Source organism: Rhamphochromis sp. 'chilingali' (assembly GCF_963969265.1).
Source record: "Rhamphochromis sp. 'chilingali' genome assembly, chromosome: 8".
NCBI lineage: Eukaryota > Metazoa > Chordata > Actinopteri > Cichliformes > Cichlidae > Rhamphochromis > Rhamphochromis sp. 'chilingali'.
This window is the reverse complement of record NC_137935.1, coordinates 6,007,212-6,033,094: the sequence shown is the minus strand read 5'-3', so window position 1 is coordinate 6,033,094 and position 25,883 is coordinate 6,007,212. Positions and strand designations below refer to the sequence as shown.

The 25,883-nt window shown below is 39.5% G+C and overlaps 4 protein-coding genes across 9 annotated transcripts in view; 3 read left to right on the top strand and 1 right to left on the bottom strand.

Annotated features, from left to right (window-relative positions):
• Nucleotides 1-2,109: 2,109 nt before the first annotated feature.
• Nucleotides 2,110-8,749, bottom strand: LOC308401335 (rhomboid-related protein 4-like). 5 transcript variants are annotated; one of them, XM_080889497.1, is made up of 9 exons: nt 8,515-8,749; nt 7,809-7,897; nt 7,534-7,698; nt 6,925-7,204; nt 6,597-6,729; nt 4,684-4,772; nt 3,789-3,854; nt 3,523-3,660; nt 2,110-3,394 (listed from the first exon to the last, which is right to left on the bottom strand). In XM_080889497.1, exons 3-9 carry the CDS (start codon nt 7,684-7,686, stop codon nt 3,288-3,290), a joined length of 966 nt encoding a protein of 321 aa, XP_080745623.1. In that variant the 5' UTR covers nt 7,687-7,698; nt 7,809-7,897; nt 8,515-8,749; the 3' UTR covers nt 2,110-3,287. The 5 variants fall into 5 exon arrangements, with proteins under 5 accessions (XP_080745623.1, XP_080745626.1, XP_080745624.1 ...); XM_080889500.1 differs by having other exon boundaries at nt 6,925-7,193; XM_080889498.1 differs by lacking the exon at nt 7,809-7,897 and having other exon boundaries at nt 7,534-7,712.
• Nucleotides 8,750-9,582: 833 nt separating this feature from the next.
• LOC308401846 (tubulin alpha chain-like) lies at nt 9,583-12,578 on the top strand. The gene is made up of 4 exons (XM_080890293.1): nt 9,583-9,694; nt 10,357-10,579; nt 10,659-10,807; nt 11,352-12,578. The coding sequence occupies exons 1-4, from the start codon at nt 9,692-9,694 to the stop codon at nt 12,327-12,329; spliced, it is 1,353 nt and encodes a 450-aa protein (XP_080746419.1). The 5' UTR covers nt 9,583-9,691; the 3' UTR covers nt 12,330-12,578.
• A 1,911-nt stretch (nt 12,579-14,489) lies between these two features.
• LOC308400533 (tubulin alpha chain-like) lies at nt 14,490-18,215 on the top strand. Its single transcript, XM_080888292.1, has 4 exons — nt 14,490-14,649; nt 16,564-16,786; nt 16,866-17,014; nt 17,098-18,215. Exons 1-4 carry the CDS (start codon nt 14,647-14,649, stop codon nt 18,073-18,075), a joined length of 1,353 nt encoding a protein of 450 aa, XP_080744418.1. The 5' UTR covers nt 14,490-14,646; the 3' UTR covers nt 18,076-18,215.
• Nucleotides 18,216-20,149: 1,934 nt separating this feature from the next.
• The window catches only part of eml2 (EMAP like 2), a 30,791-nt gene continuing 25,057 nt past the window's right edge, over nt 20,150-25,883 (top strand). Inside the window, exon 1 of one of the 2 annotated variants that reach the window (XM_080889279.1) lies at nt 20,150-20,407. In XM_080889279.1, coding sequence (XP_080745405.1) covers nt 20,335-20,407 — 73 coding nt within the window. In that variant the 5' untranslated portion in view covers nt 20,150-20,334. Of the gene's footprint in view, nt 20,408-25,659; nt 25,789-25,883 lie in introns of those variants that run through there. The other variant, XM_080889280.1, reaches the window with a different exon arrangement.

The window sequence follows — 25,883 nt, the reverse complement described above, 5'->3', positions numbered from 1 at the left end:
GGTCTTGCGGTGCAGTCTGAGCTGAGCGTATACACCAGAAAGAGAGGCTGAAAAGAAATCTAACACTAGGCAGGCAGTTTTTAAACATACAAGGTGCATTCTGCAAAGTTCAGTTTCAGATTTGGAAAACCACTCCAATGTACACAGAGACATAACGCGCTCATCACATATTCATATAATAAAGAGCACTGATGCATTAGCCTACTGCAGAACACAGGTATCGTATTGTATGCGTCACAGAATATTGAAATACACAGTTACTGGAGTTTATATACTGTGTGCTACATAATGAACACAAGCAGGACTAAAAGAAAGAATAGTTCACTACTATTACAAGATTGTGCAAATACTAGTGTTATTAGTATTTGCACACTGTATACATTTATAATCTTCCATCTCAAGAGCTTTTTATACATTTTTTCAAAGTAGGGGTAATCTTTGTATGAAAAAGACTTATTTTAGACTACATGTGCCTATATTTACAGACAGTGCAAAACCATTCCTATTATTTGATTGACCACATATCAAAACTGTGTGTTTGAAAAACATTTCCTGCATCAGGAATCTTTTGCTTATTGTTTCTTTAATCAAAATAACTAAAAAATACCCGCGTTGACGTGCAGGACTGTTGACCGTGAAAAAGGATGGTCCACATCGTTCTACTGCGGGGCAGGGAAGAAGAAGCAGAGAACAAAATCAGCAGGAAACTATGTGAGGTCAAGGGTGGACTTGGAGTGATAAGGGAGATTTCACCCCAGTATGTAACTCTGGCACACGGGTGACATAACTGTTCTAAAAGTTATCCCTGGGCTTATACCTCTGCACAAGTTAATACCATTCTCCACGAGACTTTACGAGTTGCTGAGCAGGATTTGAGTGTGATGAAGTTAATCACAGTGCAGTGGGGAGGGAGAAGAGTCATTAAAAAAATGAGAGCTTCCTCTTTTAGCATGGGCTTATTTCATTTATGCAGTGGCGCTGGTCCCGTGGGACTCTATCGTGATCTCGGCTGGCTTTGGCGGATGCAAAGACAAATTGACCTTCACGCCGGATCGACTGGAGTGGGTGTTTCTTTTCTAGTGGATCAGAGTGGGTATGCAGAATGTGTTAGCCAGGTGGCCCTGCTTGGCTAATAAGCACAGTCAGAGAGCTGACGGGTATTTTAGGCCAGTCACTACCAGGTTCTTTGGCCACTTACAAAAGAAATTTTATGGTGTGTTTGGTCACCGGTGGTTTGAAATTGACCCACAAGGCAACACATAAAATGATTTTATATAATAAAAAAAATCACATATCTAACACTCCAAACCTTTGATTTAGGATCATCTGGTTTGTGTGTATGTATCGCTGAACCTCTCTAAATCCTCAGCCGAACTCAGCCTCCATGGGTGAATCAGGAGATGAGCATTTCTTACTGTTTCCTCTCTAATGCTCAGTGACAGTGTCACAGCAGGTGGAGCTCTTCACAGAACTAATCAGTCAGATCTGTTAACAGAGGAGGTGCGATGTGAGATGACGAACTGAAACAGAACCGCCAACATGCCAACAACTGCCTTTAATGTGCACCCGCGGTCCAGACAGACAACTCAGACACCTCTTCCTCGTCCCCATCCTGTCATCCCCTCTGTCACTCTTCAGCCTCACCCATTCCTGTTCTGCCAGGCCCCCTCTGCACCGTTCAGCTCCCACGCTCCTCTTGGCAGGTTGCAAAAATCAATCTATGTAAACTGTCAGCACACATCTGATATAAAAATATTTAAATCCACCTACTGTGATAGTGAGCCCGGATGTGTAATGCCCAACCTTTTGAACCTCTCACCACTTGAAATGGTAAGACTTTATCAAATCTACTGTAATATTATGGTTTTGGACCCATGTGGGCTGAGGTATGGTTCGTTGGGTTTCTTAGCTCTAATTTTTAAGCTTCCCATCATGCCTCAGGGTTTTAGGGGAAATCTGAGCCAGCAATGTACTTCTTAAACGTTCCCTCCTAACTTTACTTACAGACAGCATCAGTCTAGCTCGGTGCCTTTTTACAAAGGTTAGAGTATTATGGTGTTGGATTTGTTTTGTTTAAAAAAAATACACATAACTCCATTTTATTTCCTATAAAAATATTTAATACATGATGTAATTCGGCTGTAGGTATACATGGATTATTTCAACTCAAAAGAGTGAATGAGCAGTATGTGTAAATAAATGTATGACTGCAAAGACATACTGAGCATTCATGAAAGCAGCTGTTTTGTGCACCAAAAAGCAACATTTATAACATTTATAAACTTCAAGAAAACAAAAAAGAAAGCAAAAACATCAAGAAGAATTTAGAAACTTTTGGCCCAATGTGGCATATTTTTGCAATCTAATGATAAATGACTTGAACTTAAACATGACAGAACCAGTAAACTTTACTGAAGAGCGAATGCATCATGAGCACATTGTTCATATCTTTTGCTGAACTTTGCTGAACTTTCTTGAAAATACTGGCCTGTTAAAAATTTAAAGGGATCTTAGGGGAAATTAAAAAAAAGACATAATTTAAAATTTAATACCAGCTTCATTTTTGCCTTTTGTAGTTGAGTAATATAAGTAGAGGCTTACTGAGATCAGAAGTCTTGCTCACCTCCAGGATAGCTCCTGCAACATTATGTTTCAGATGTCAGTGGATTTCATCATCCAGACTCTTAGAATTTACAATCACGGCTTTCCGAAGTTTGGAGCACACGGATAATAGCTCTGATTCTATTGTCTTGTCGTTGGATCTCTAAGTTGATGAACATATGCTGAAATATCACAGTAAACATTTTGTAGCCATTTAAACAAAACCTTGTCTCGTCTTTATTGCTTGTGTGAAAAAAAGAACACTAGCCGACTGGAGTAAATATAGTGGTGTTTAAGTAAGACTTGTTGCAGTTCTCCAACTCAAGTATAGACGTAAAGCAGCATTAAACAGCATTTTTAATACCATGTCTGCTACCTACTTCAAAACTAATATTACCTTTAATCTCTGCTACCGACGTGCATCTAAAGTTGTCTTCAGCGTCATCAGACAGATCAAAAACTGCTCATTAGCCTTTGAACTCTTATAAAGCATCACAGCCATTTTCCATAGGTGACATTAATTCATTTTAGTGCCACCTTAACAAAAAGCGCCACACAACAAAGACCTCTTAAATATGTCAGCCTGTGATTTTGGATCTTCTTATTCAGGACACTCATCCTCAGCTTGTGGTTGCAATATTTGGAACTTTTCAGTAAAAAATTCTTCTTCCTTGCCGCTGTTTCATTCATCTGTCAAACCTCCTCAGTCTCATTTGCCTGATTTGCTCAGCTCTGGCATCTTCGGAGAGGTGGAAACCATAAGGAGGGGGGGCTCCTCTCTGCCGGGTTTGACCTAAAAAAAGAAAAGAAAAGAAAAGAAAAGAAAAGAAAAGAAAGATAAACCAGTGACATCAGATAGATATAAAAAATAAATCACTCTAACCCTTTTCCACTTATCAAAACTGTCCCCTCCTGCCTTACCTCTGTCATTCAGGCTGTTTCTGATGGCTTCCTCTAACTGCTCCTCCTCTGTCAGTCCACCTGTATAAGATGCATCTGCTGTGTAACCTGGTGCATACTGATAGTTTCCTGAGAGTCCTCTACCAGTGCCAGTGTAGCCTGAGACACACATACACACCAGGTTAAGTCTGGCATATTGTATACTCTCGTTATTGTCTGTAAATCCCGTGAAGACAGCAAAGCCTACAATATATTAGTCAGTATACAGTCATTTTCTGCCATCATACCCGAGTAGCCCGAAGATCTGTAGTAGGCACCGGGCTGTGAGTTATATCCATTCGATGTCACAAACCCTGGTGAAAATATATGCAGATTATTTCAGTTTTCCTCTCAATAAGCAGATTCTATATAAATATCAGGTACTTGTAGGAAAGGTATTGTAAGAAAGCTTGATCTAGTCCATTTGTAGTTTGCTTTAGGTTGAACCTATTGACCAACCTCTCTGTTTAGAGCAACCGAAGAATGACACTAGCTATCACCTGATGACAATTTAGCTTTCAATTCGCCTCACAAAGTTTAGCTGCATTTACGAAAGTCTTGCTCTCATTTGAGGGAGCTCCGGTGTAGCTCCCCCCAGGGGCTTGTCAGCAGAGCAACTGAAGGGCTCCCACATTGTTTCCATTTAAACAAATCAAATCAAATCACTTTTATTGTCACATCACATGTGCAGGTACATTGGTACAGCACATGTGAGTGAAATTCTTGTGTGCGAGCTTCACAAGCAACAGAGTTGTGCAGAATACAATAATTTTGCTTGTTTACATTATTGTATTCTGCACAACTCTGTTGCTTGTGAAGCTCGCACACAAGAATTTCACTCACATGTGCTGTACCAATGTACCTGCACATGTGATGTGACAATAAAAGTGATTTGATTTGATTTGTTTAAATGGAAACAATGTGGGAGCCCTTCAGTGTTACTTCAAACAGTGTTACTGACAAATATTTATATTTCTACATAGATTAATTCTCAAAGCTGACTCTAGTGTTCTATCACATATTTTCTATCACACTTGAATCTTTAGACTTTGGTCCACTGTGTTTTTGCCATCTTACGAGTGGCTGCGTTAATATAAATGTAAGAAAACAGGTGAGAAAAAAAAAAAAAACATGAATTCAGACCTGCACATTTCTTCATGATTTTCTTCAGTGGTCCGGTGGTGTAGAGGAGACCTACCAGGATCCCTGACAGGTGACCAACAAAAGAGGTCCTGAAGAAGAGAAGCATAGATTATTGCTATTTAATCAAACACTGCCATCTACAGGACATTTTAATTCAACACCTCAAACAACAGGTTCCTAAAATAAAACATTAGTAAGTAAGTAAGTAAAATTTTATTTATATAGCACATTTCTAGATAAGAGATCACAAAGTGCTTTACAAGGTATAGGCACAGATTAAAAAGACAAAATACAGTCAAAAGTTAACAAAATGCAATTTTAAAAAGATGTTTTTTTAGCTGTTTTTTAAAAGTAATCAGTGAATCAGCAGATCTTAAGTTCTGAGGAAGAGAATTCCACAGTCTGGCGGCCACAGTAGCAAAAGCTCGATCACCCCTAGTTTTCAGTCTCGTATACTTAATAACAAGTAGGCCCTGACCACAAGACCTCAGAGACCTACTAGGGGCATAGGGCTGTAAGAGTTCAATGATGTATGATGGTGCTTGTTCTTGAAGAGCCTTAAATGTGAGAACCAGAATCTTAAAGTGGACTCTGAATTCGACAGGGAGCCAGTGTAACTGTATAAGCAGCGGTGTTATATGTGAGTATTTCGATGTTTTCGTCAGAAGCCTTGCTGCAGCATTTTTGGACATTTACTAATTTACTAATTGTCATTGAGCCTAACTGCATACTAATCACACATCAGTGAGCAGAAGAAATTGTATCTGAATCTGGAGCAGTATTAGATTAGAGAGAAGTCGATGTGTATGTTGATTCAATCATGAAATGACATCATGTAGCCTTACCCTCTGTGGATACTGACTGATACTAAAATATAATTAAAAAAAAAAAAACAGAGAACAGTTGAGCCATTTTCGGAGGAACCCGTTTTGCATTTTTATTATCTGTAACACAAATACCTGATTCTGTTCAGCGACTGTACCGGAGTACTTGTGCTTCTTAATGCTTCTTTCAGGTACCATTTAAAAAATATATTAAACATCCCCATCCCCTTTTTATATCCACTTGCAAGTAGGGCTGGGTATTGTCACTGATTTCTACAACTGACTCAATTCTGATTCACAAGATCCTGATTGAATTGGATTAAATGCGATTCAATTTTGACTCAGAAATATTGTAATTATGATAATTTATCTTGGATTTGTACTGTCGAAAGAAGCCTCTAAAACTTGTAAATTAAATATATTCTTTTTCAAATTAATAACACATCCTAAAGCAGTTACAATATTGCACTTTTTATTTTATTCCTGGGGCTTAACAGTTTAAGCCCCAGGAGTTTTTCTAAGGTTCCTGCTGAAAAATAGCATGCCCAAAGTGAATCGACTATTTCTCTGCAATTACAAACTCAATATAACTATAAAAATAAAGGTGACACTTTGAAAATTCTTTGGTATTGAATTGGTCTTGAAGTACACTGAGAGAGAGCTGTGCAGGAAGTGCAATTTTATCGTGGTGGAAGCAAAACAGCAAAAATAAGAGGGAATTCATTGCAATGTTTTTCAAAAGTCTGGTTTGTCTCCTTTTGCTGCTGGTTCAGTGAATTTTGGTCAGAGAGTGACGTGCAGCTTTGGAATCTGTCAGATGTCTACTTTCAACACCCAATGCCATGTTTTAGCTGAGATTCTGATGTTTCTGGCAAAATCCATTTAAAAATGCATTTCAGGATTTAATGAATCGATGTTGGATTATTCAAATTCAAATTAATTTGAAATAGAAAATCAATTTTTAAAGCAGAAGAGCTGTTGCCCTGCTAGGTGCATCAGTGTTCACACTGGTATCTCTATATTTTAACTGTGTAGTAAATCCATAGTCCTGATTAATTTACAGATACGAATTACAGACAGGTAACTCACCCGGGTGATGTTATGTGGATAAGCACCAGCTCTACCCAGCTAGCATAGCGACTAGACACAGATAATCCCATCACATAGGTCACACTTCCGGGGTAGTAATGGTTATTGAGTACCTTCAAAGCAAACAGGACACCTAGAAGCACAAACGTTGCAAAGATAAATACACAAGAAAAAGGAAATGTTGCCATTTTCGGAAAAAAATATCAAATAGTTGGTCATGACATATGGAGGAAGATAATACAATATATGTTTACAAATATAGAGTGATCAAATCTTCTATATCAGTTACAACATAAAGGATTATAGAACTTTCCCCTATAATTTATACCTGAGAAGCCAACAGCACACGCCATGCTGTACGACTGGTCCTGCATGAGCTCTGTTAGCAACGCCTCCAACACTAGATAGACCAGTCCAGTAAGCAGAGAGAACACTGAGAGCAGGTAAAGGAACCAGGGCCCACCCAGCCGTTGCTCCAGCCTTCTACCTTTCCAGAGGAAGGACACCATGTTGAAGTAAAGATGCCAGTCGTCTGCATGGTGCAGTGGGGACAGCAGGAGTCTGCGCCAGTCTTTAAACCAGTAGGCCTGCTGCACACTAACACAGGCCTAGGAAATTAGGAGATAATACATTTTTTTACATTTTTTAAATACTAATTAGAATACTATCATAAAAAGTTATTATTATTATTATACTTTAGTTATTATGAGATCTGCACATAATCTTTCTACTTGATAAACAACTTTCCCATTAATGTAATAATATCTTCCTTGTTGATTATATTCTAACATTTTAGTAACACAGTTTAAAACAATTATTTCAGGGCTACTGCACTGTATAAAACAAAATAGCCAACCTTGTGCTGTATAAATATTGGTCGACATTAAAAATGGACAAACTCTGTCTCCATCATTAGAAGTGTATTTGGTGTATTTACCTGAAACAGTGGGGCAGCAGGGAATAGGTAAAGGTACACATTGAGAGCCAGGACAGCCAGAGTGATGGGAGGGATATTGTTCAGACCCAATTGAAACACCTGGGAGGCAAGGAGCAGCAAGCCCAGCTGGGATCCCCTCTGTCTGTTTCGCATACTGAAAATAACCTAGGGAAAAACAACTGCCTGATTATTTTTCAGACATTTTCGGTTACCATAAAATTCACATTTATAAGTTATTAGAGAAAGGCTGAAGATTAAATCATGGTAATGCTCACACAATCTCTGAGTATCAGCTTTGAAAGACTCGGATGCACGGAAACTCCCTCTACTAGACTATTAGTTGTATTAATAAGGAAGTGTTGGGCTGTTGTTAAAACAAAACACAAACATTAGAAATTAGAAAGAAATGTCAGAGAAAGCTCAAGTGGTTACAGTTCACATTAATTCAATTACTAGCAGAAGTCCAGACTGTAGATTTGATCTGAAGCCTTTATAAGAAAAAGAATACCACTGCTTGTCGTGCTTTAATATGATGAGTTAAAATGCCTTTTGCTGATATCTAACACATAAGAAATTTAACTAAGATTCATTATTAAAGACTGAGTCCTCCTTCCCCCATGAGCTTATAAATGTTCAGGAAATGTCAGTCACATGGCGGTGCATATGTACAGTCAAACCATACACACAGCCTTAGATATCATACAACCCCAACACCGCGATCCAGAGTATAAGTAGTAGTAAGTAGTAATATAAGTAGTATAAGAAAGGTATCCCTCTGGTTAATGTTATTGTAGTTGAACAGATACAGTCAATAATAATTAGCAATTAGAAAAAAGTCTGCAAGTCAGTTTAAAACATTCAGTAGCTTAACAACACTGATGCTGATGTTCTTTGGAAAAAACAATATTCCATTACTAAAGAATAAAATGCCCCACAACATACAATGACATTCACTTCACGGGGAACTAAAAGTAAACTTACTGTCAGCGCTGACAATCGTTGGAAACGCTTCCTCGTTCAGTTACTTTCGCTACCGCAAACTTTAACGTCAGCCCGGTGTTTAACCAGGTGAGCACAATTTAACGCTGATAAAAAACATAAAGTTTCACTTATATAACTCTTAATCAAACGTCAGCAAAACGTATTACTAGATATTTCATCATTTCTAGCATTTACCAGTAACAACTCGACAAGTTGGCGCTGTGTAAACGTCAGAGGTCACGTGACAATAACAAAGCGCAGCCGCATTCGGGTTTGCGAGGTAAAGGTCAGTTTTTCCTTCTTCTTCTTCTTCTTCTTCTTCTTCTTCTTATTATTATTATTATTATTATTATTATTATTATTATTATTATTATTATTATTATTATTATTATTATTATTATTATTATTAACAAAGGCAATAAAACAATACCTACAAGAACCTATGATAATAACAACAACAATCACTCTGGCCAAGACAGGGGAAAAAGGGAGAAAGGCGCAATAAGAACAGTAAGCATTATTAGGGTAGGGTAAATCTACAAGCTGGGTATTTAGAAAAACAGTATTTAGATGGATCGTAATAGATATAGTAGACTGAATAAACTTTATAGTTTTGAAATTAATCTAAAAACAAACTTTGCCACTTGATAGTGATCTTAGTATATACATGGAATTAAGAGAACTTTAGAGCTTGAAGAAGCTTATCGGATGAGAGGTGAAACGTCTTCAAGAAACTTAAAGAAGTCCAGACGCTTTTTTCCCAAGCTCGTTAGACTACGTTCAACATCCAGCGGGCGGTACGTAAAAACCGTTATAGAAATGTGGTCAGAGCGATTCTAAGGCTTTGTGAACTAGGGGGGTTAAGAAAGATATAGATTCACTAAAAATGTCGCTTTTAGTTATTATAATGTTAAATTATTATATTTTAATTTATATACGTTATTTTACTTTATTCAGAATTAACCTGGCGGTTAACTTTCTTTTCTAAATTTTGGGGGGTTAAAATTAAGAATACCAGTGATCCACCTCCACCCTATTGTTCAAGAAATGGTTCAATCCTCTTTAGGCGGGGAAAGCGTCATCTGCTTCATTATTTCCTGTTACGTCGACGCTTAACGGTCGGTTTGTAGGACTGAGATTTTTCAGCCATTTTTTAGCGTAAACACCAAAGAGCAAAATGGTAAGAAACCTTGTAAAAGCAAACTTTTAGTAGTCAGTTACGGGCGATATGTTTCTTCCGCATTTTTTGACCTCCTCCCAGTTCTAAGGAGCGAGGAGGGAAGTGTTGCCTTTAACTGCAAAGTAGAAATGGGAAAATGATGTCTCTACACTGACATTTACTTTATTCTGTGATGGTTATGCAAGAGGTGTGGTTTAAATATATAAATGATTAGGGGGGGTTATTGTGTTTTAGGTTAGTAAGTGTCTTGTAAATGGTGAGCAGATCAGATATGGGGAAAAAAATAGTGGTTGAAGTGTGAACGGAGAGAATTGTTTTGTTTTGTTCACGATCACTTGAATATTCGGTTTCGTTAAAGCGTTTTTTCAGTAATAGATTCCAAGTGAAAAGGGCGCACATTTTGAAATTTCAACAGCACGTACGTCATCGGTAGTTAAGGAAGGAAAGATTTGTCGCATAGCAACACAATGTATGGAGAAAACAGTCAAGTGAAGACTAGTATGCTTGTGATTGGGATACTTTTTAAAGACTGTTTGGCCCAAAAGCAAGGAGTAATTGGCATTGTTCCCATGTATGCAGTTTTTCAATTTGTGTCCCTTTACTCTGATCTAAAAGAAAAAGGTGTACATTTAATTGACTCCTCCCCTCTCCCCCTCCCACAGCGTGAATGCATCTCCGTCCACGTTGGACAGGCTGGTGTCCAGATTGGGAATGCCTGCTGGGAGCTTTACTGCTTGGAACATGGCATTCAGCCAGACGGTCAAATGCCCAGTGACAAGACCATTGGCGGAGGAGATGATTCCTTCAACACATTTTTCAGTGAGACTGGAGCTGGAAAGCATGTCCCTAGAGCTGTTTTTGTGGACCTTGAACCCACTGTGATCGGTAAGCGTTGTTACCATTGGCTAAATGTAGCAGTGCAGTATGTGAGTCAGTTTAAATAACTGTCTGTCTGTTTCCTTAGATGAGGTGCGGACTGGGACGTATCGCCAGCTGTTCCACCCTGAGCAGTTGATCACTGGCAAGGAGGATGCAGCTAACAATTATGCCCGTGGACACTATACCATTGGAAAAGAGATCATTGATCTTGTTCTGGACAGGGTTCGCAAACTGGTGGGTAAATTCAGAGCCATTATCGACAAAGTAAACTAGATAACTGTATCGCATGAACTTTGTCTTTCCCTCTCCATCCTTTTTTTTTTTTTTGATTTGATTTTTTATTGATTAGCATTCAAATATCTCAGTGAAGACAGAACAAAGATCTACCACAAAGCAAGAAAGCATGAGACAAGGCTAATCAAAAGGTATTGGCTGAAGCATTTGCTTATTACGCCAACCCTTTTAACAAAAGATCTTTTTGCATGCAGCTCCTGTACACAGGGCTGGAAGCAAATAATAAAACAAAGCAAAAACAAACAAACAAACAAGAAAAAAACAACAACAACAACTTTCCACCACACAAGTAACTACATCAAAGCAAAAGAATCAAGAGGGTTTTTTTGCTCTTTTCATTCTTGATATATATTTTTCTAATACTCTATTTTTAAACATATTTTTAAACAAGGAAAATGAACTACACCTTTTTAAATCACTGTCATGACTATTCCACAGGTTAACTCCTCTAACAGAAACACATCTCTGCTTTATATTTGTCCAGGCTGACCAGTGCACTGGTCTTCAGGGCTTCCTGGTGTTCCACAGCTTTGGTGGTGGGACCGGCTCTGGTTTCACCTCCCTGCTGATGGAGCGCCTTTCTGTCGACTACGGCAAGAAGTCAAAGCTGGAGTTTTCCATCTACCCAGCTCCCCAAGTGTCCACTGCTGTGGTTGAGCCCTACAACGCCATCCTGACCACCCACACCACCCTAGAGCACTCTGACTGTGCCTTCATGGTAGATAACGAGGCAATCTATGACATCTGCCGTAGGAACCTCGATATCGAGCGTCCTTCCTACACCAACCTGAACAGGTTGATCAGCCAGATTGTGTCCTCCATCACTGCTTCGCTCCGCTTCGATGGCGCCCTCAATGTTGATCTGACAGAGTTCCAGACCAACTTGGTGCCCTACCCTCGTATCCATTTCCCCCTGGCCACCTACGCCCCCGTCATCTCTGCAGAGAAAGCTTATCACGAGCAGTTAACTGTATCAGAAATCACAAACGCTTGCTTCGAGCCAGCCAATCAGATGGTGAAATGTGACCCTCGCCACGGCAAGTACATGGCCTGCTGCCTTTTGTACCGTGGCGATGTGGTGCCCAAAGATGTCAACGCTGCCATTGCTGCCATTAAAACCAAGCGCACCATCCAGTTCGTGGACTGGTGCCCCACCGGTTTCAAGGTCGGCATCAACTACCAGCCACCCACTGTGGTTCCTGGTGGAGACCTGGCCAAGGTCCAGAGGGCTGTGTGTATGCTGAGCAACACCACCGCCATCGCTGAGGCTTGGGCACGACTTGACCACAAGTTTGACTTGATGTACGCCAAGCGTGCATTTGTTCACTGGTATGTGGGTGAGGGAATGGAGGAGGGTGAGTTTTCTGAGGCTAGAGAGGACATGGCAGCTCTAGAGAAGGATTATGAAGAGGTTGGAGTTGACTCTGTTGATGGGGAGGGAGATGAGGAAGGTGAGGAGTAGGTTCATTGCAATAAAATCATCAAAGTTATGCAAGTTCACTCAGAAGCACTGTTACATTGGTCTACCAAATCTTGTTACACATTCCTGTGTATAATTTTCAACTTTAAATAAATGTGGTGTTTTAATGCTATGTGAGAGTGTAACATGGAGACATGACCACTTTGTTTTGTAGTTCTGTTCTTTCAATATCAGCACTTTCTTTTATTAAGGTGCTGCTTAATAAAGAGTACATGAGCTGTTTAAAGAGAAGGTGTCAGTGCATTAATTTTTTTAAAACACTAATACTCAAAAACTGTTAAGAACAGTTTTAAAGCTTTACACCTTAAATATTTAAATACATAAAACAGCAGTTGCTTGGGGCTGTAAAATTTAATCTGGTTTCATCTAATTATGTGTTTGGGGCCTAGTGTGGAAAGTCTATAATATTAAAAAAAAAACTAATTTGGGAATCAAAGGTGTGCATCCGGCAGTATATGCTGATGTGTCGTAATGTTTTTTTTAGTTCTATCCCGAACGGCCACCACAGAAAAATGGAAAATAAAATACATCTTAAACATACATGCACAGTCAGCATATAAAACAATCATATTATTTCATCTAAAAAATATTTACTTTAGATAACTGAAGTGTGTTTTGTCGATACTGCCGCTGTTATCTTGTTTAAAAATAAGTTGGCAGAACGTTTAAATACCAGTCAAAATTCTTACCTCCTTCCATGTTTGTATATTGTTATCAAACACCCATGCTGATTCCCCACAGTGGTCACACTTAGAAACTACAAAACAGAATTAATCACATGCTTACAGTATTAAATATTAAATATATTTAAGGCTGTGTGCTTTATACAGTCACTGGTACACTAATTTATTATTAAATTAAAGGACAATGATTTGGGAAATAGTTACCGCCACCCAACGGAGATATTAATATTATTTTAAGCTTTCATTATACCATCTTTTAGTAATGATGGACGGATTCTTTGATTCAATTTACTTTTTAAAAGTAATATTTCTGGGCAATATTCCCCCAAAAAGATATACCTAGTAAATAGGTCAAGTGATCAATTAAATTATATTTATTTTAAAAAGATGAGTAAACAAATAAATACTTTAAGTGGTTGTAAGTAGAAATTACTTAATAATCGTAACTACAAGCAGGCACTGCCTGCCAAACATGTTCAGAGGCTTCAGCGGAAGAGGTTTAACCTCCCGCTCTGTCTCACCGGTTTCTGGCATCGATTGTAAACACGTGCGCCAGGTGTAGCTCACCGTTTCTCCGTCAATTATTCAGGAATCCTACCTAGGATCAGCTTTCTCGTCTCACAAACACAAACCTGTTTCATTTAGCTCGCAGTTTTCTACACTCTACAAACTGTATAGCTTTCCTGCCGCCAACGATCATTACCCGGACTGCCGGAGCATCTGTTGCTTATAGGAACAGCGGCATATAGATGGGAAGTTTTTGTTTTGTTTTGTTTTCATAATTTTGAACTTCGTATTGTTGGCTTAAAAAAACCTTTCTGTAAACAACGTGATCATTGAACGACAACACAATAATATAGACATAATAATATAAAGGGAAATGTGAGTAAATGTGAAGCAGCGAGTATACTGTGTTTTTATGAAGAAAATAAATACGTATAAAAAGAGAAAGAAAACAAAAACACATCAATTTATACAAAGGGATTGCTTGGTGGGATACACCTTTGTATTTTTGCATAGAACAATAGTCTTGATCGATTTCTTTTCGCAGTGTGACCTGTTTGGCTGTTTCATCTTTTCACGTATGTAATTGAAGGCAGAGCTATGAAGACACAGAAAGAAACACATTTTTAAATTCAGTTTTATTGTACTAATACTGTATTAAAATTTTAATTACTTGGTTGTACTCAAATTGTTAAAAGTTATACATGAGTTACATTTATCATCCAAACCGCCAGGAGGCGATACGTAAAATGATTCTAGAAATGCGGTCCGAGGAAGTCAGGGCGAATCTAAGGGTCTAGAAATTAGGGAGCCATTAAAGATATTTGTACGTTTAAAATTTACATTTTTTATTATATAATTAATAGAAGACGCATTTTGCTTTATTTTGGATTAATCTAGTGATTAGTTTTTTTGTTTTTGGATAAAATTAAGCATATTGTAATCCGCGCACCTCCTAATTTATAAGAAATGGTTCGGTCCCCTCCGCAAGCCAGGCGCGAAAGCGCTGTCTGCGTCATTATTTCCTCTTAGATCGGCTCCTAACGGTTGGTTTGGAGGATTTGTTGTCGAGTTTTTCTTCCTATTCTTTACTCTAAGGACCAACGAACAAAATGGTAAGAAATTTAAAAACCTCTGCTAAATGTTGGCAGTTGGTTATTGATGATATGTCGGTGCGCAATTTTTAATCTGCTGTTCTAAGGAACGAGGGAGGAAGCGTTGCCTTAAACCGAAAAGTAAAAACGGGAACATGGAAGGCAGTATACGGAACTACGTTTTACTCTTTGATAATCAGACAGGTCGCATAATTTTAGGTATCAGTAAGATTGGAGGGTATAACTGTGATTTGGGGCGTGGGGAGATGACTTTGCGCATTTTTGGTGGTTGTGACAACCCATTCCTCCCCGCTTTCCGTTCGGCCTTTTGTGCACCGGAGAGGTGTGGTTTATATCCAGTCAGTGACAACATCTGGCCCAGCGTCCCACTGGACTGTAAAAGCTCTTAGTGATTGATTGATTGATTGATTGATTGATTGATTGGTAATTTATTTCAACATGTGAACAATATACAAGTACATTTAGAAAAGAAATGAGAGAAAAAAATATATACTATACAAATTACATACAAAAAAACATTCTGATTAATTTACATGTTGAAAGGGAGTGGGAAGAAGTATACACTTATTTAATCCCACCCCTGTCCCATAAATTATCAGTGAATATTTAGTCAGCTTCCTTACTGATATAATTTGTAATAAAAATAGTGAACAGATTTCTGATATACTATATACTATAATATCACATCATGAATTTTTTGTTTGTTTGTTTTTAAATAGAGACATTCACTTAATTTAAATATTTTCCTTTTCTTTATAGATCGAGAAGATCATATTTTTATAACTCTTTTTGAACAGTTTTATGTTTGGACATTGCTTTAATTCCATATTCAGTTTGTTCCATAGTTTCACTCCTTGAACAGAAACACAAAAGCCTTTTCTTGTAGTACGTACCTTCATTGTTTTGAAGTTACAAAAACCCCTTAAATTATAACTTCCTTCTTTCAAAAAAAACATACTCTGAATATTACCTGGCAGTTCTTTATTTTTTGCTTTGAATAGAATTTGTGCTGTTTGAAATTTCACTATATCATCAATTTTCAATATTTCAGACTGCAAAAATAGTGAGTTTGTATGTTCCCTATAACCTGCATTGTGGATGATTCGAATTGCTTTCTTTTGAAGAGTAAAAAGTGAATGTAATGTGGTTTTATAGTTATTGCCCCAGACCTCTGCACAATAGCTTAAGTATGGTGAAACCAGTGAACAGTAGAGAATATGAAGTGATGTTCTGTCAAATACCTGTTTTGCCTTGTTTAGTACTGCAATGCTTCGTGATACTTTGGAATGAATATATCTTACGTGAGCTCTCCAGTTAAGTTTTTCATCTATTATTACCCCCAGAAATATATTTTCACTGACTCTTTCAATATCAACACCATTTATTTGAATCTTTGCATTTGTATTTAAACTACTATTTCCAAATAACATAAGTTTAGATTTATTCAAATTTAATGATAATTGTTTTTATCAAGCCAGAACTTCACTTTACTTATTTCATTAGTCATATCCTCCAATAAATTCTGCAGATCATCACCAGAGCAAAAAATGTTTGTATCGTCAGCAAAGAGAACCATTTTTAATACTTTGGACACTTTACAGATGTCGTTAATGTACAAGTTGAAGAATTTTGGACCCAAAACTGACCCTTGGGGTACACCACAAGCAATGTCCATACATAAGGAGCAACCACCATTTATTTTCACAAACTGCTTTCTGTGCTCAGTTGTTGGGTAGCTATCTTCTCTAAGACACCTTTTGAATTAACTTGCTCTTTAGTTTAGGTTTTAGGTTTTTGACCTGGATAAATGGTGAACAGGTCGGGAGGGGGAAAAAGTGATAAGGTTTTTGGTACCCATATCATCTGTAGTGAAAAAAGTGTGAACATCTAAGTGACCTGTCTTTCTTCCCACAGCGTGAATGCATCTCCATCCACGTTGGACAGGCTGGTGTCCAGATTGGGAATGCCTGCTGGGAGCTTTACTGCTTGGAACATGGCATTCAGCCAGACGGTCAAATGCCCAGTGACAAGACCATTGGCGGAGGAGATGATTCCTTCAACACATTTTTCAGTGAGACTGGAGCTGGAAAGCATGTCCCTAGAGCTGTTTTTGTGGACCTTGAACCCACTGTGATCGGTAAGCGTTGTTACCATTGGCTAAATGTAGCAGTGCAGTATGTGAGTCAGTTTAAATAACTGTCTGTCTGTTTCCTTAGATGAGGTGCGGACTGGGACGTATCGCCAGCTGTTCCACCCTGAGCAGTTGATCACTGGCAAGGAGGATGCAGCTAACAATTATGCCCGTGGACACTATACCATTGGAAAAGAGATCATTGATCTTGTTCTGGACAGGGTTCGCAAACTGGTGGGTAAATTCAGAGCCATTATCGGCAAAGTAAACTAGATAACTGTATCGCATGAACTTTGTCTTTCCCTCTCCATCCTCAGGCTGACCAGTGCACTGGTCTTCAGGGCTTCCTGGTGTTCCACAGCTTTGGTGGTGGGACCGGCTCTGGTTTCACCTCCCTGCTGATGGAGCGCCTTTCTGTAGACTACGGCAAGAAGTCAAAGCTGGAGTTTTCCATCTACCCAGCTCCCCAAGTGTCCACTGCTGTGGTTGAGCCCTACAACGCCATCCTGACCACCCACACCACCCTAGAGCACTCTGACTGTGCCTTCATGGTAGATAACGAGGCAATCTATGACATCTGCCGTAGGAACCTCGATATCGAGCGTCCTTCCTACACCAACCTGAACAGGTTGATCAGCCAGATTGTGTCCTCCATCACTGCTTCGCTCCGCTTTGATGGCGCCCTCAATGTTGATCTGACAGAGTTCCAGACCAACTTGGTGCCCTACCCTCGTATCCATTTCCCCCTGGCCACCTACGCCCCCGTCATCTCTGCAGAGAAAGCTTATCACGAGCAGTTAACTGTATCAGAAATCACAAACTCTTGCTTCGAGCCAGCCAATCAGATGGTGAAATGTGACCCTCGCCACGGCAAGTACATGGCCTGCTGCCTTTTGTACCGTGGCGATGTGGTGCCCAAAGATGTCAACGCTGCCATTGCTGCCATTAAAACCAAGCGCACCATCCAGTTCGTGGACTGGTGCCCCACCGGTTTCAAGGTCGGCATCAACTACCAGCCACCCACTGTGGTTCCTGGTGGAGACCTGGCCAAGGTCCAGAGGGCTGTGTGTATGCTGAGCAACACCACCGCCATCGCTGAGGCTTGGGCACGACTTGACCACAAGTTTGACTTGATGTACGCCAAGCGTGCATTTGTTCACTGGTATGTGGGTGAGGGAATGGAGGAGGGTGAGTTTTCTGAGGCTAGAGAGGACATGGCAGCTCTAGAGAAGGATTATGAAGAGGTTGGAGTTGACTCTGTTGATGGGGAGGGAGATGAGGAAGGTGAGGAGTAGGTTCATTGCAATAAAATCATCAAAGTTATGCAAGTTCACTCAGAAGCACTGTTACATTGGTCTACCAAATCTTGTTACACATTCCTGTGGAGGAGAGTGCATATTTTTCATCTGTGAATAAATGCGTATGAAAATTAAAATGCATTGTTTTTATTTGACATAAGAGTGTAACATGGAGACATGACGACTTCATTTTGTAGTTTTATTCCTTCAACGTCATCAGTTTTTTCTTCCAGGTGCTGCTGATCTTTAACGAGTACATGAGCGATTAAAAATCAAACTTGATATCTACTTGACTAGCGATTGAGATGAATCATTTTCATAATTTCTACATCTACTCAAGAGCTCCAAAGTGTTTTACAGGTTTGCTTTACAATATAAAGAACAGAGGTATTTATTGTCTGAAAAGCTGAACTCTTAACGAGAGTGTTACAATGGAAGGTGGCTTCTGATTGTAGATTGTATGACTAAAATAAGATCTGAAGGTCAGGATCAGCCCACAGACCATCTCAATATGACTTCTGATGTCATTTAAAGGAAAACTGGAAACAAACCCTCCTGAGAGGGAAAAAAAATGGATAGCCTTGGAGCTTGAGATTAAATCAATTTAATAAAGTTGTACTGCCACTGACTCATTTCAACAGACTAAACTGTGTGCAAATAAATTATCAGTGACAAACTGAAACACCTTTATTTATGTAGCACTAACCAACCATAAGAAAGATTTAAAAGTATTAGATCAAAGTTGTCAGTAACAGACACAAGACAAGTCAGCTTCTCTGACATGCTGATCATTTCTTCGTGCTCTATCAAATTGAATCTAGTTTCATTTAATTATGCATTTGAGGCCTGGTGATGAAATTCAGTCACATACAGTCTGCATTTTAAACCAATCATTATATTTATTCAAAATGTGTCCTTTAGCTAACTGAAATGTGTTTTGCTTTGTTAGCAATAAAAACATTAATACAGTTTTTGAAAGCATTCTTTCTTTTCAATATTTGTCCCAAAGCATCTACCTAATAATAATAATAATCATCAACATCATCATCATAGGGCAATTTATTAAATTATGATTTTATTACTTATTCTTAAAAAAAAAACCCCAAGGTATTCATTCGTAAGTCGAAATGTTAATAATCGTAACTAAAAGCAGGTACTGCCAGCCGAACATGTTCAGAGGCTGCAGCGGAAGAGGTTCAACCTCCAGTTCTGTCTCAACGGTTTCTGGCATCGATTGTAAACACGTGTGCCAGGTGCAGCTCACCGTTTCTCCGTCAATTATTCAGGAACGCAACGCCTCCCTGCGATCACCTTTCCCGTCTCACAAACACAAACCTGTTTCATTTAGTTCGGTGTTTTCTACACTCTACAAACTGTATAGCTTTCCTGCCGCCAATGATCGCTACCCGGACCACAGCTGCCGGAGAGGCTGTTGCTATAGGAACAGCGGCACACAAGGCAGACAGACAGACAGGAAGATGTCAATTAGATTATTGCCGGAAGAAACATGGTTCTCCCTTCAAAATAAAAGCGGGTCCCATCGCAAAGGAGACCCAAAACTAAGGAAAAACAAAAGAAAGTAAATAAATAAATAAAAGTAATGTAAAAAAGATAACAAAAAATAAATAAAAATGTCCCCAGAAATATGAATTTAAAACATTACAGATAATTACCTTTTTATTTACTTAAAAGAAGAAAAGTCAGATTAAACTGCTTATATCCTGCTGACCAGTAGAATTGAATGTCTTTTAAGTTACATAGTGTTTCAAAATAACTTCACTACAGAGTCTTTGTCATTTGTATAAATTAAGGTGACTATATATATATATATATATATATATATATATATATATATATATATATATATATATATATATATATATATATATATATAAAATTTGAATCTGTATTGTTTTGATATTGTATTAAAATCTACATTTAATCTAGTCCAAAATTGACATCACAATCGCATAAGTCTTCCAAATCATATTAAGTGGCTAAGAAGCATTGTTGAATATTACTTTGAAAGCAGGCAGAGGAAGTGCAGTTTGTCCCACAGGTTGCACTTGACGGTGACAGTAAGGCTGGAGCGGGAATAGCCGGAGAGCCGAGGCAGGTAAAAGTGTGTATGTGTGTGTTTGTATGATGAGACAGAAAGGGGTAACGGCGTGAAGAAGAGAGGGAGAGAGGTGAAAGGAGGACAAAGCAGACGAGTGAGAGTTGGAAAAACAGAAGAGATAACAAAAGGAGGAAAGGATGTCGGAGCGGGTAGCTTCGTGTGGGAGCCTGTATGACAGCACCAACCTGCTGCTACAGTACTGCAACAACGGTGAGCTGCCTCTCATCACACACAACAGGGGGAAAATAAAAAACCACCGCCGTCCAGACAGCTGCACAGCTCTCCAATTTCATTCAGAAAAATCGAGAAAACAAACAAACATGTTTTTGCATTCTTCTAGAGGACGTTTTTCAAAAATATCAGAAGAGATGTTGAAAATATTTAGTGTCTTCTGATTTTGCTTACGTGGTTTGTGTTTGTGTAATGAGCTTTGTATGATTTTACTCTTTTATCATATTAGATTACTGCTGGCTCTTACACACACACACACACACACACACACACACACACACACACACACACACACACACACACACACTATGTGTATATGCGTGTATATATAATGTACATAGCTGTCAACGTACAGTTTTTTAGTTGCAACAATAAAAACAGATGAACACATTTTAAGTGAACTGCGTTTGAAGGCACAAAGGTTTCGATTATTTTAATCTGTTTATTTATTTATTTTATTTATTACAATTTAGATATGGCTTATATTCATTTCAAAAGTTCCCAGCTGTTTGACACTTTCAGAATCTCTTTCTGACAGCGTTGTGTTTTTAATAGTTAGAGAGTAAAATTTATTGAGTTATCATCACTAAGTCATTTACATGAGTGAAGAACCACACTTTAGGGCTACAAACCGCTGTTAGAAATACAATTGACCTGTTGCCTTTAGCACTAAAGTGGTGGAGGGATTGTGGTTGCCATCATGAATAGGAACTTTGTCTTGTTCGCAATATCAGCAGCTTAATTTTTTACACTCATGGCCATTTGACAGTTTCCTTACCCCCCGCCTCGTCTGCCTGTGTCGGTCACATCCTGGTTAACAAATATGATGCAAATGCTCGCCTGATGCTGCTAGAATAGATCGTATCTGTGGTCACGCTGGAGGATTGTGACAGGCGTACGAGGTGGTGATGAGTTTCTAAGGCTGTTTTAGACAAATTGTCTCTGTGGAGAGATTCATGTGGAGATGCGAATACCATCAGTGGAGCAGTTTAAGGCGTTTGAACTGTTGTTATCTTAGGGAAGTATCTGTGGATTGCATTAACCCTGCAGTCAACTAAACTTCACAGACAGCCATATTGAGAAGCAGGTGGGGAGACAGTGAGGGGTCGTGAGAGTCTGATCAGAGCTGTGATGTGTGTTATCCAAGAAGGAGCATGTGCCAATCAAAGCATTTGGTGGAGGCGGTGGTCCAAAGCCTCCTGCAGCTTCCTGGATCATAACGATTTCAGTTAAACTGTAAGACAAATGCACAGCCTCGGCTCGTTGATCTTCACAGTAGCTGAGCTCAAATTAAAACAAAAAGAGGAAAATTTTGCTTGTAAGTTACAGTGGAGGCTTGTTGAGTGACAGCTGGTCCTGCAGCTGAGGGTCAACTGCTTTATTTGGACCACTTTGGACGCATAATGACTGGCTTTTTGGCTTCTTCACTTTAAATGTTAAAACAAAAATAGCACTTTGATTTAAATCAGCAGTTAATAATATGAATACATTGCTGTTTTTTTATATGTAGGTTATTGTCATCTGATAAAACTGACAAGTTTCCTTTTTGGACTATTTATTTGAAGGACAAGTGGGTACGTTAATGAGGTGTCACAGTGTGCCATGAAGGCTGTAGGTTCTCATCCAATTAAATGCAGGCAGATTTCGTACATTATGGTTGCTGTATTATTTTCAGACTGTATTTTTTTTACCTGCTATTCACCACAGCATTTTCATGCACGGACATGCCATGGGGTTGTTTTTAGCTGGTTTGGATTGTGACTTTGAGTGGGGACTCTACTGCTAAAATTATTGAAAGCAAAAACAGAAGTAATTTGCACCCTCCTTGGTCAACAGGGTGAAGCACAGTATTTAATCTGTGTCTGGATACTGCAGTCAGACAATAAACAGTGTTTAGTTTTAAACTAGGTGCTGAAATATGCCTGTGTGAAGTGTGAATCAGTCATAAGAATAACATGAAGGTGTCTTATTGCAGGTAGCAGGCTGCAGGTAGACAGGAATGAGCTAAGTGGAGAACAGAGTGTGTTATAATTCTGTTAGTAGACTCTGTTAGCAACAGGAAGCTCTAGAGAGTTTAACATAGCCAAAATGTGTAATCTTTTATGTGTCTATTGAAGCACCCTGTTTCGTTCCCTTTCCTTTGACCTGTCTGTCAATCTTCTTGTATCTGCCATCTGTCCTCTCACTGCTGTAACCAGAGATCCTCCATCCTGATCCGATCTGTTGTCATGTCCTGGTCAACGCTTGAGCCAAATGCAGTTTGGATTCTCCAGTGTTTAAAAAATTTTCTAGTCAAATTAAACACATAGTCTCTTTGAACATGTTGAACGTCTGGCTCCAATAAAGCTGGATGTTCTATTTGTAGGGCAGTATAATGAGTTAGTTTAGCATTTCCAGTACTGACAGGTTTTATAGCTTTTATCTAAATGATGCTGTTGAGGTAAATACAACACATCAGGCTTCTTTATACATTCTGTCTCAGTCCTCAGAGCTTTTACTCTTGAGCTCATTTCAGAATTGCACAGTTGTCCTTTGAATCGAATATACTTGTTCATATTGTGACACTTTAGCACAGAGACATATGAGGACACACTGTACAGGCATTAAGTGATTCTCAGCTATTAAAGTCTGCACACAGACGTCGTTAATGGCCTCACAATAAATTTCAGTGTGCCTCACTTCTCTCCGTGCTGTTGTTTTAGAGTCGACAGGAGGTTTACGCTACTAACTAGCAATTTAGTTTGTTTTGTTATTTGGGTTCCGGTTTTAATAATAGTTTGCATTTCATATGCAAATTTAATTTGGTCATCAGTGGGGAATGAAAAAGATTTTTAACTAAATCTCATATCTCACTATTTTATCTGAAGAAACAAGACTCTAAATGGGCCATTTCCCTTTGCACATCCATATTTTATGATTCATCTTTGTTGCAGTGGTGTATTTAACAACATGCACCTGTTACAAGGTGCCAAGGTGATTAGCAACACAGGGGCACCACAGGGGACTGTCCTCTCCCCCTTCCTCTTCACCCTCTACACCACAGACTTCAGCCACTGCACAGAGACCTGCCATCTTCAGAAGTTTTCTGATGACTCTGCGGTGGTTGGATGCATCAGCAGGGATGATGAGACAGAGTACCGGGCTATGGTCGACTCCTTTGTCACGTGGTGTGAGCAGAATCATCTGCAGCTCAACGTGGCAAAGACCAAGGAACTGATCGTGGACTTCAGGAAGACCAGGAAACACTTGACCCCTGTTTCAATCCAGGGGGTCAGTGTTGACATTGTGGAGGACTATAAATACCTTGGAGTACACATTGACAATAAACTGGACTGGGCTAAAAACACCACAGCACTTTACAGGAAGGGCCAGAGTCGTCTCTATTTTTTGAGGCGACTGAGGTCCTTCAACATCTGCCAGAAAATGCTGAGGATTTTCTATGAGTCTGTGGTGGCCAGTGCGATCCTCTATGCTGTTGCATGCTGGGGGAGCAGGCTGAGGGTCGCAGATGCCAACAGACTCAATAAACTGATCCGTAAGGCCAGCAATGTTGTGGGGATGGAGCTGGACTCCCTCAAGGTGGTGTCGGAGAGGCGGATGCTGTCCAAGATAAAGACAATGTTGGATAACACCTCCCACCCACTCCATGACATGTTGGTCAGTCACAGGAGCTCGTTCAGTGAGAGACTGAGATTACCGAAAAGCACCACTGAACGACACAGGAAATCATTCCTGCCTGTGGCCATCTCCCTGTACAACGCATCCACTTAACACACTGTTTGCTGCTACAACTACACATGTTTCTTTTCCAACTATTTATTTATAAGTGACTTATGTATGTATGTATGTATATATATGTATATATTGTACTATTCTTAGTTAGTGTATTGTCTGTCTTGTCTTAATGTTGGTTTAAAATGGAGCACTGTAACAAAAAATAATTTCCCCCAGGGATCAATAAAGTATTCTGATTCTGATTATCTCTACGAAAGTACGCACATGAGTGCATGAATCCATACTGACATCTGGACCACGTTTACAGTGCAAAGTGATGCTGTGCAACCTGCAGAGTGCCACTTTACCAGTGCAGAGTACAGTCTGTTCCTCCAGCTGAAGACTGAAATGACTAGCGGCTGAAGCAATGTTTGAGCGTTACAGCGACAAACCCGTCAATCGTGGCATACTGTATGCTGCACAGCTGCCATTTGCAAACTCTGTTTAGTGGCAATAAAAAGAAAAAAGCGTCACGCACCAGTCTGCTGAAAAATTCCTTTCTTCATGGTATGCTGAGGTTTCAATTCAAATGGCAAGTGTTTAAAATGTAAGATTTACTGTATTATTTATTTAAATGTTGGTATAGGGTGAGGAAAACACTTCACAAACACATATTTTATGTTGTGAAATGAGGTTTCTTCTTGTTGAAGGTTCTTCCTCCCAGTTTTCACCAGGTGCTGCTCATTGGGGATCATGCAATGAGTGGAGTTCTCTATAATATTGTGGGGTGTTGGCATTATAATCTATCGTCCCTTAAGCAGGCTGCAACAGCATACAGTGCAGCACAGAAGATTAAGCTGTGTCACACTTTAGCTACATAGACTGGAAATCCATCTGTTATCATTGGTTTTGACCTTTTCCTGTCTGTAGAACATCACAGACTCATCTTTTAAAGCACCAAAATCGGCCATACTCTTGTTACCAGTTTGAAACATTTCCAGATGAGTGCATGTAGATCTTGAATGAGAATATACTGCATGGTAACTGGACAGTTTTTACATTTTTACCTGCAAGGACACAGACTACAGTGGTGGCATTTATTCTCATGTGGTGTGTATCCTTTATGTGGGTGTGTGAGTGCATGTCATTGATCCTGGACGTCGCAGCATCTCTTCCTGGTGGTGCCTGGCTGTGCTGATGCTGGTGCAGTGTGTTTGTGTGGCCCTAAGCCAGGCTCCACCCCTTCTGCCTCGGCTTTCTCTCTGCTTGTAGCTAATTAATGAGACAGGAGGAGGGATGTAAGGGAAGGAGTAGAAAAAAAAGAGGAGAGAGAGAGAGGCGGAGCAGGGGATGGGAGGAGGAAGAGGGAGTGGCCCAGGAAGGAGAAAGTGGAGGTGGAGGAAGGAGTGGGTCAGCAAAAGAGGATGGCAGATGATTTATTTTTGTGTGTGTGTGTGAGATAGAGAGGGAGCGAGAGGGTGAGCAAGCACCGGTCATAGATGGGAAGGGGAGGGAGTGGGAGTCCAGGAAGTCTCTAAGGAGGAAGAGTGAGGGCAAGTGGACTGACTGACTGACTGCTCTGTGGATTGAGTGACTGGTTGATTGACAGGAGGAGTGACCAGGCACTCAGTGTGGCAGTATGGCAGGTAGGCACGTCGAGCTCCACCTTCATCATCACTTCACTGCAGCATAAATATTCCAGCAGCCAACAGTCTTCTTATTGTCCTGTGCCGACCTCCCT

Coding starts and splice junctions, on each gene's coding strand:
- LOC308400533 (XM_080888292.1), top strand. Junction 16,787..16,865: donor CCTTGAACCCACTGTGATCG/GTAAGCGTTGTT, acceptor CTGTTTCCTTAG/ATGAGGTGCGGACTGGGACG. Junction 17,015..17,097: donor TGGACAGGGTTCGCAAACTG/GTGGGTAAATTC, acceptor CTCCATCCTCAG/GCTGACCAGTGCACTGGTCT.
- LOC308401846 (XM_080890293.1), top strand. Junction 10,580..10,658: donor CCTTGAACCCACTGTGATCG/GTAAGCGTTGTT, acceptor CTGTTTCCTTAG/ATGAGGTGCGGACTGGGACG. Junction 10,808..11,351: donor TGGACAGGGTTCGCAAACTG/GTGGGTAAATTC, acceptor ATATTTGTCCAG/GCTGACCAGTGCACTGGTCT.
- LOC308401335 (XM_080889497.1), bottom strand. CDS start 7,686: ATGCGAAACAGACAGAGGGGATCCCAGCTGGGCTTGCTGCTCCTTGCC. Junction 4,773..6,596: donor ATCCACATAACATCACCCGG/GTGAGTTACCTG, acceptor TCTCTTCTTCAG/GACCTCTTTTGTTGGTCACC. Junction 3,855..4,683: donor AATCATGAAGAAATGTGCAG/GTCTGAATTCAT, acceptor TATTTTCACCAG/GGTTTGTGACATCGAATGGA.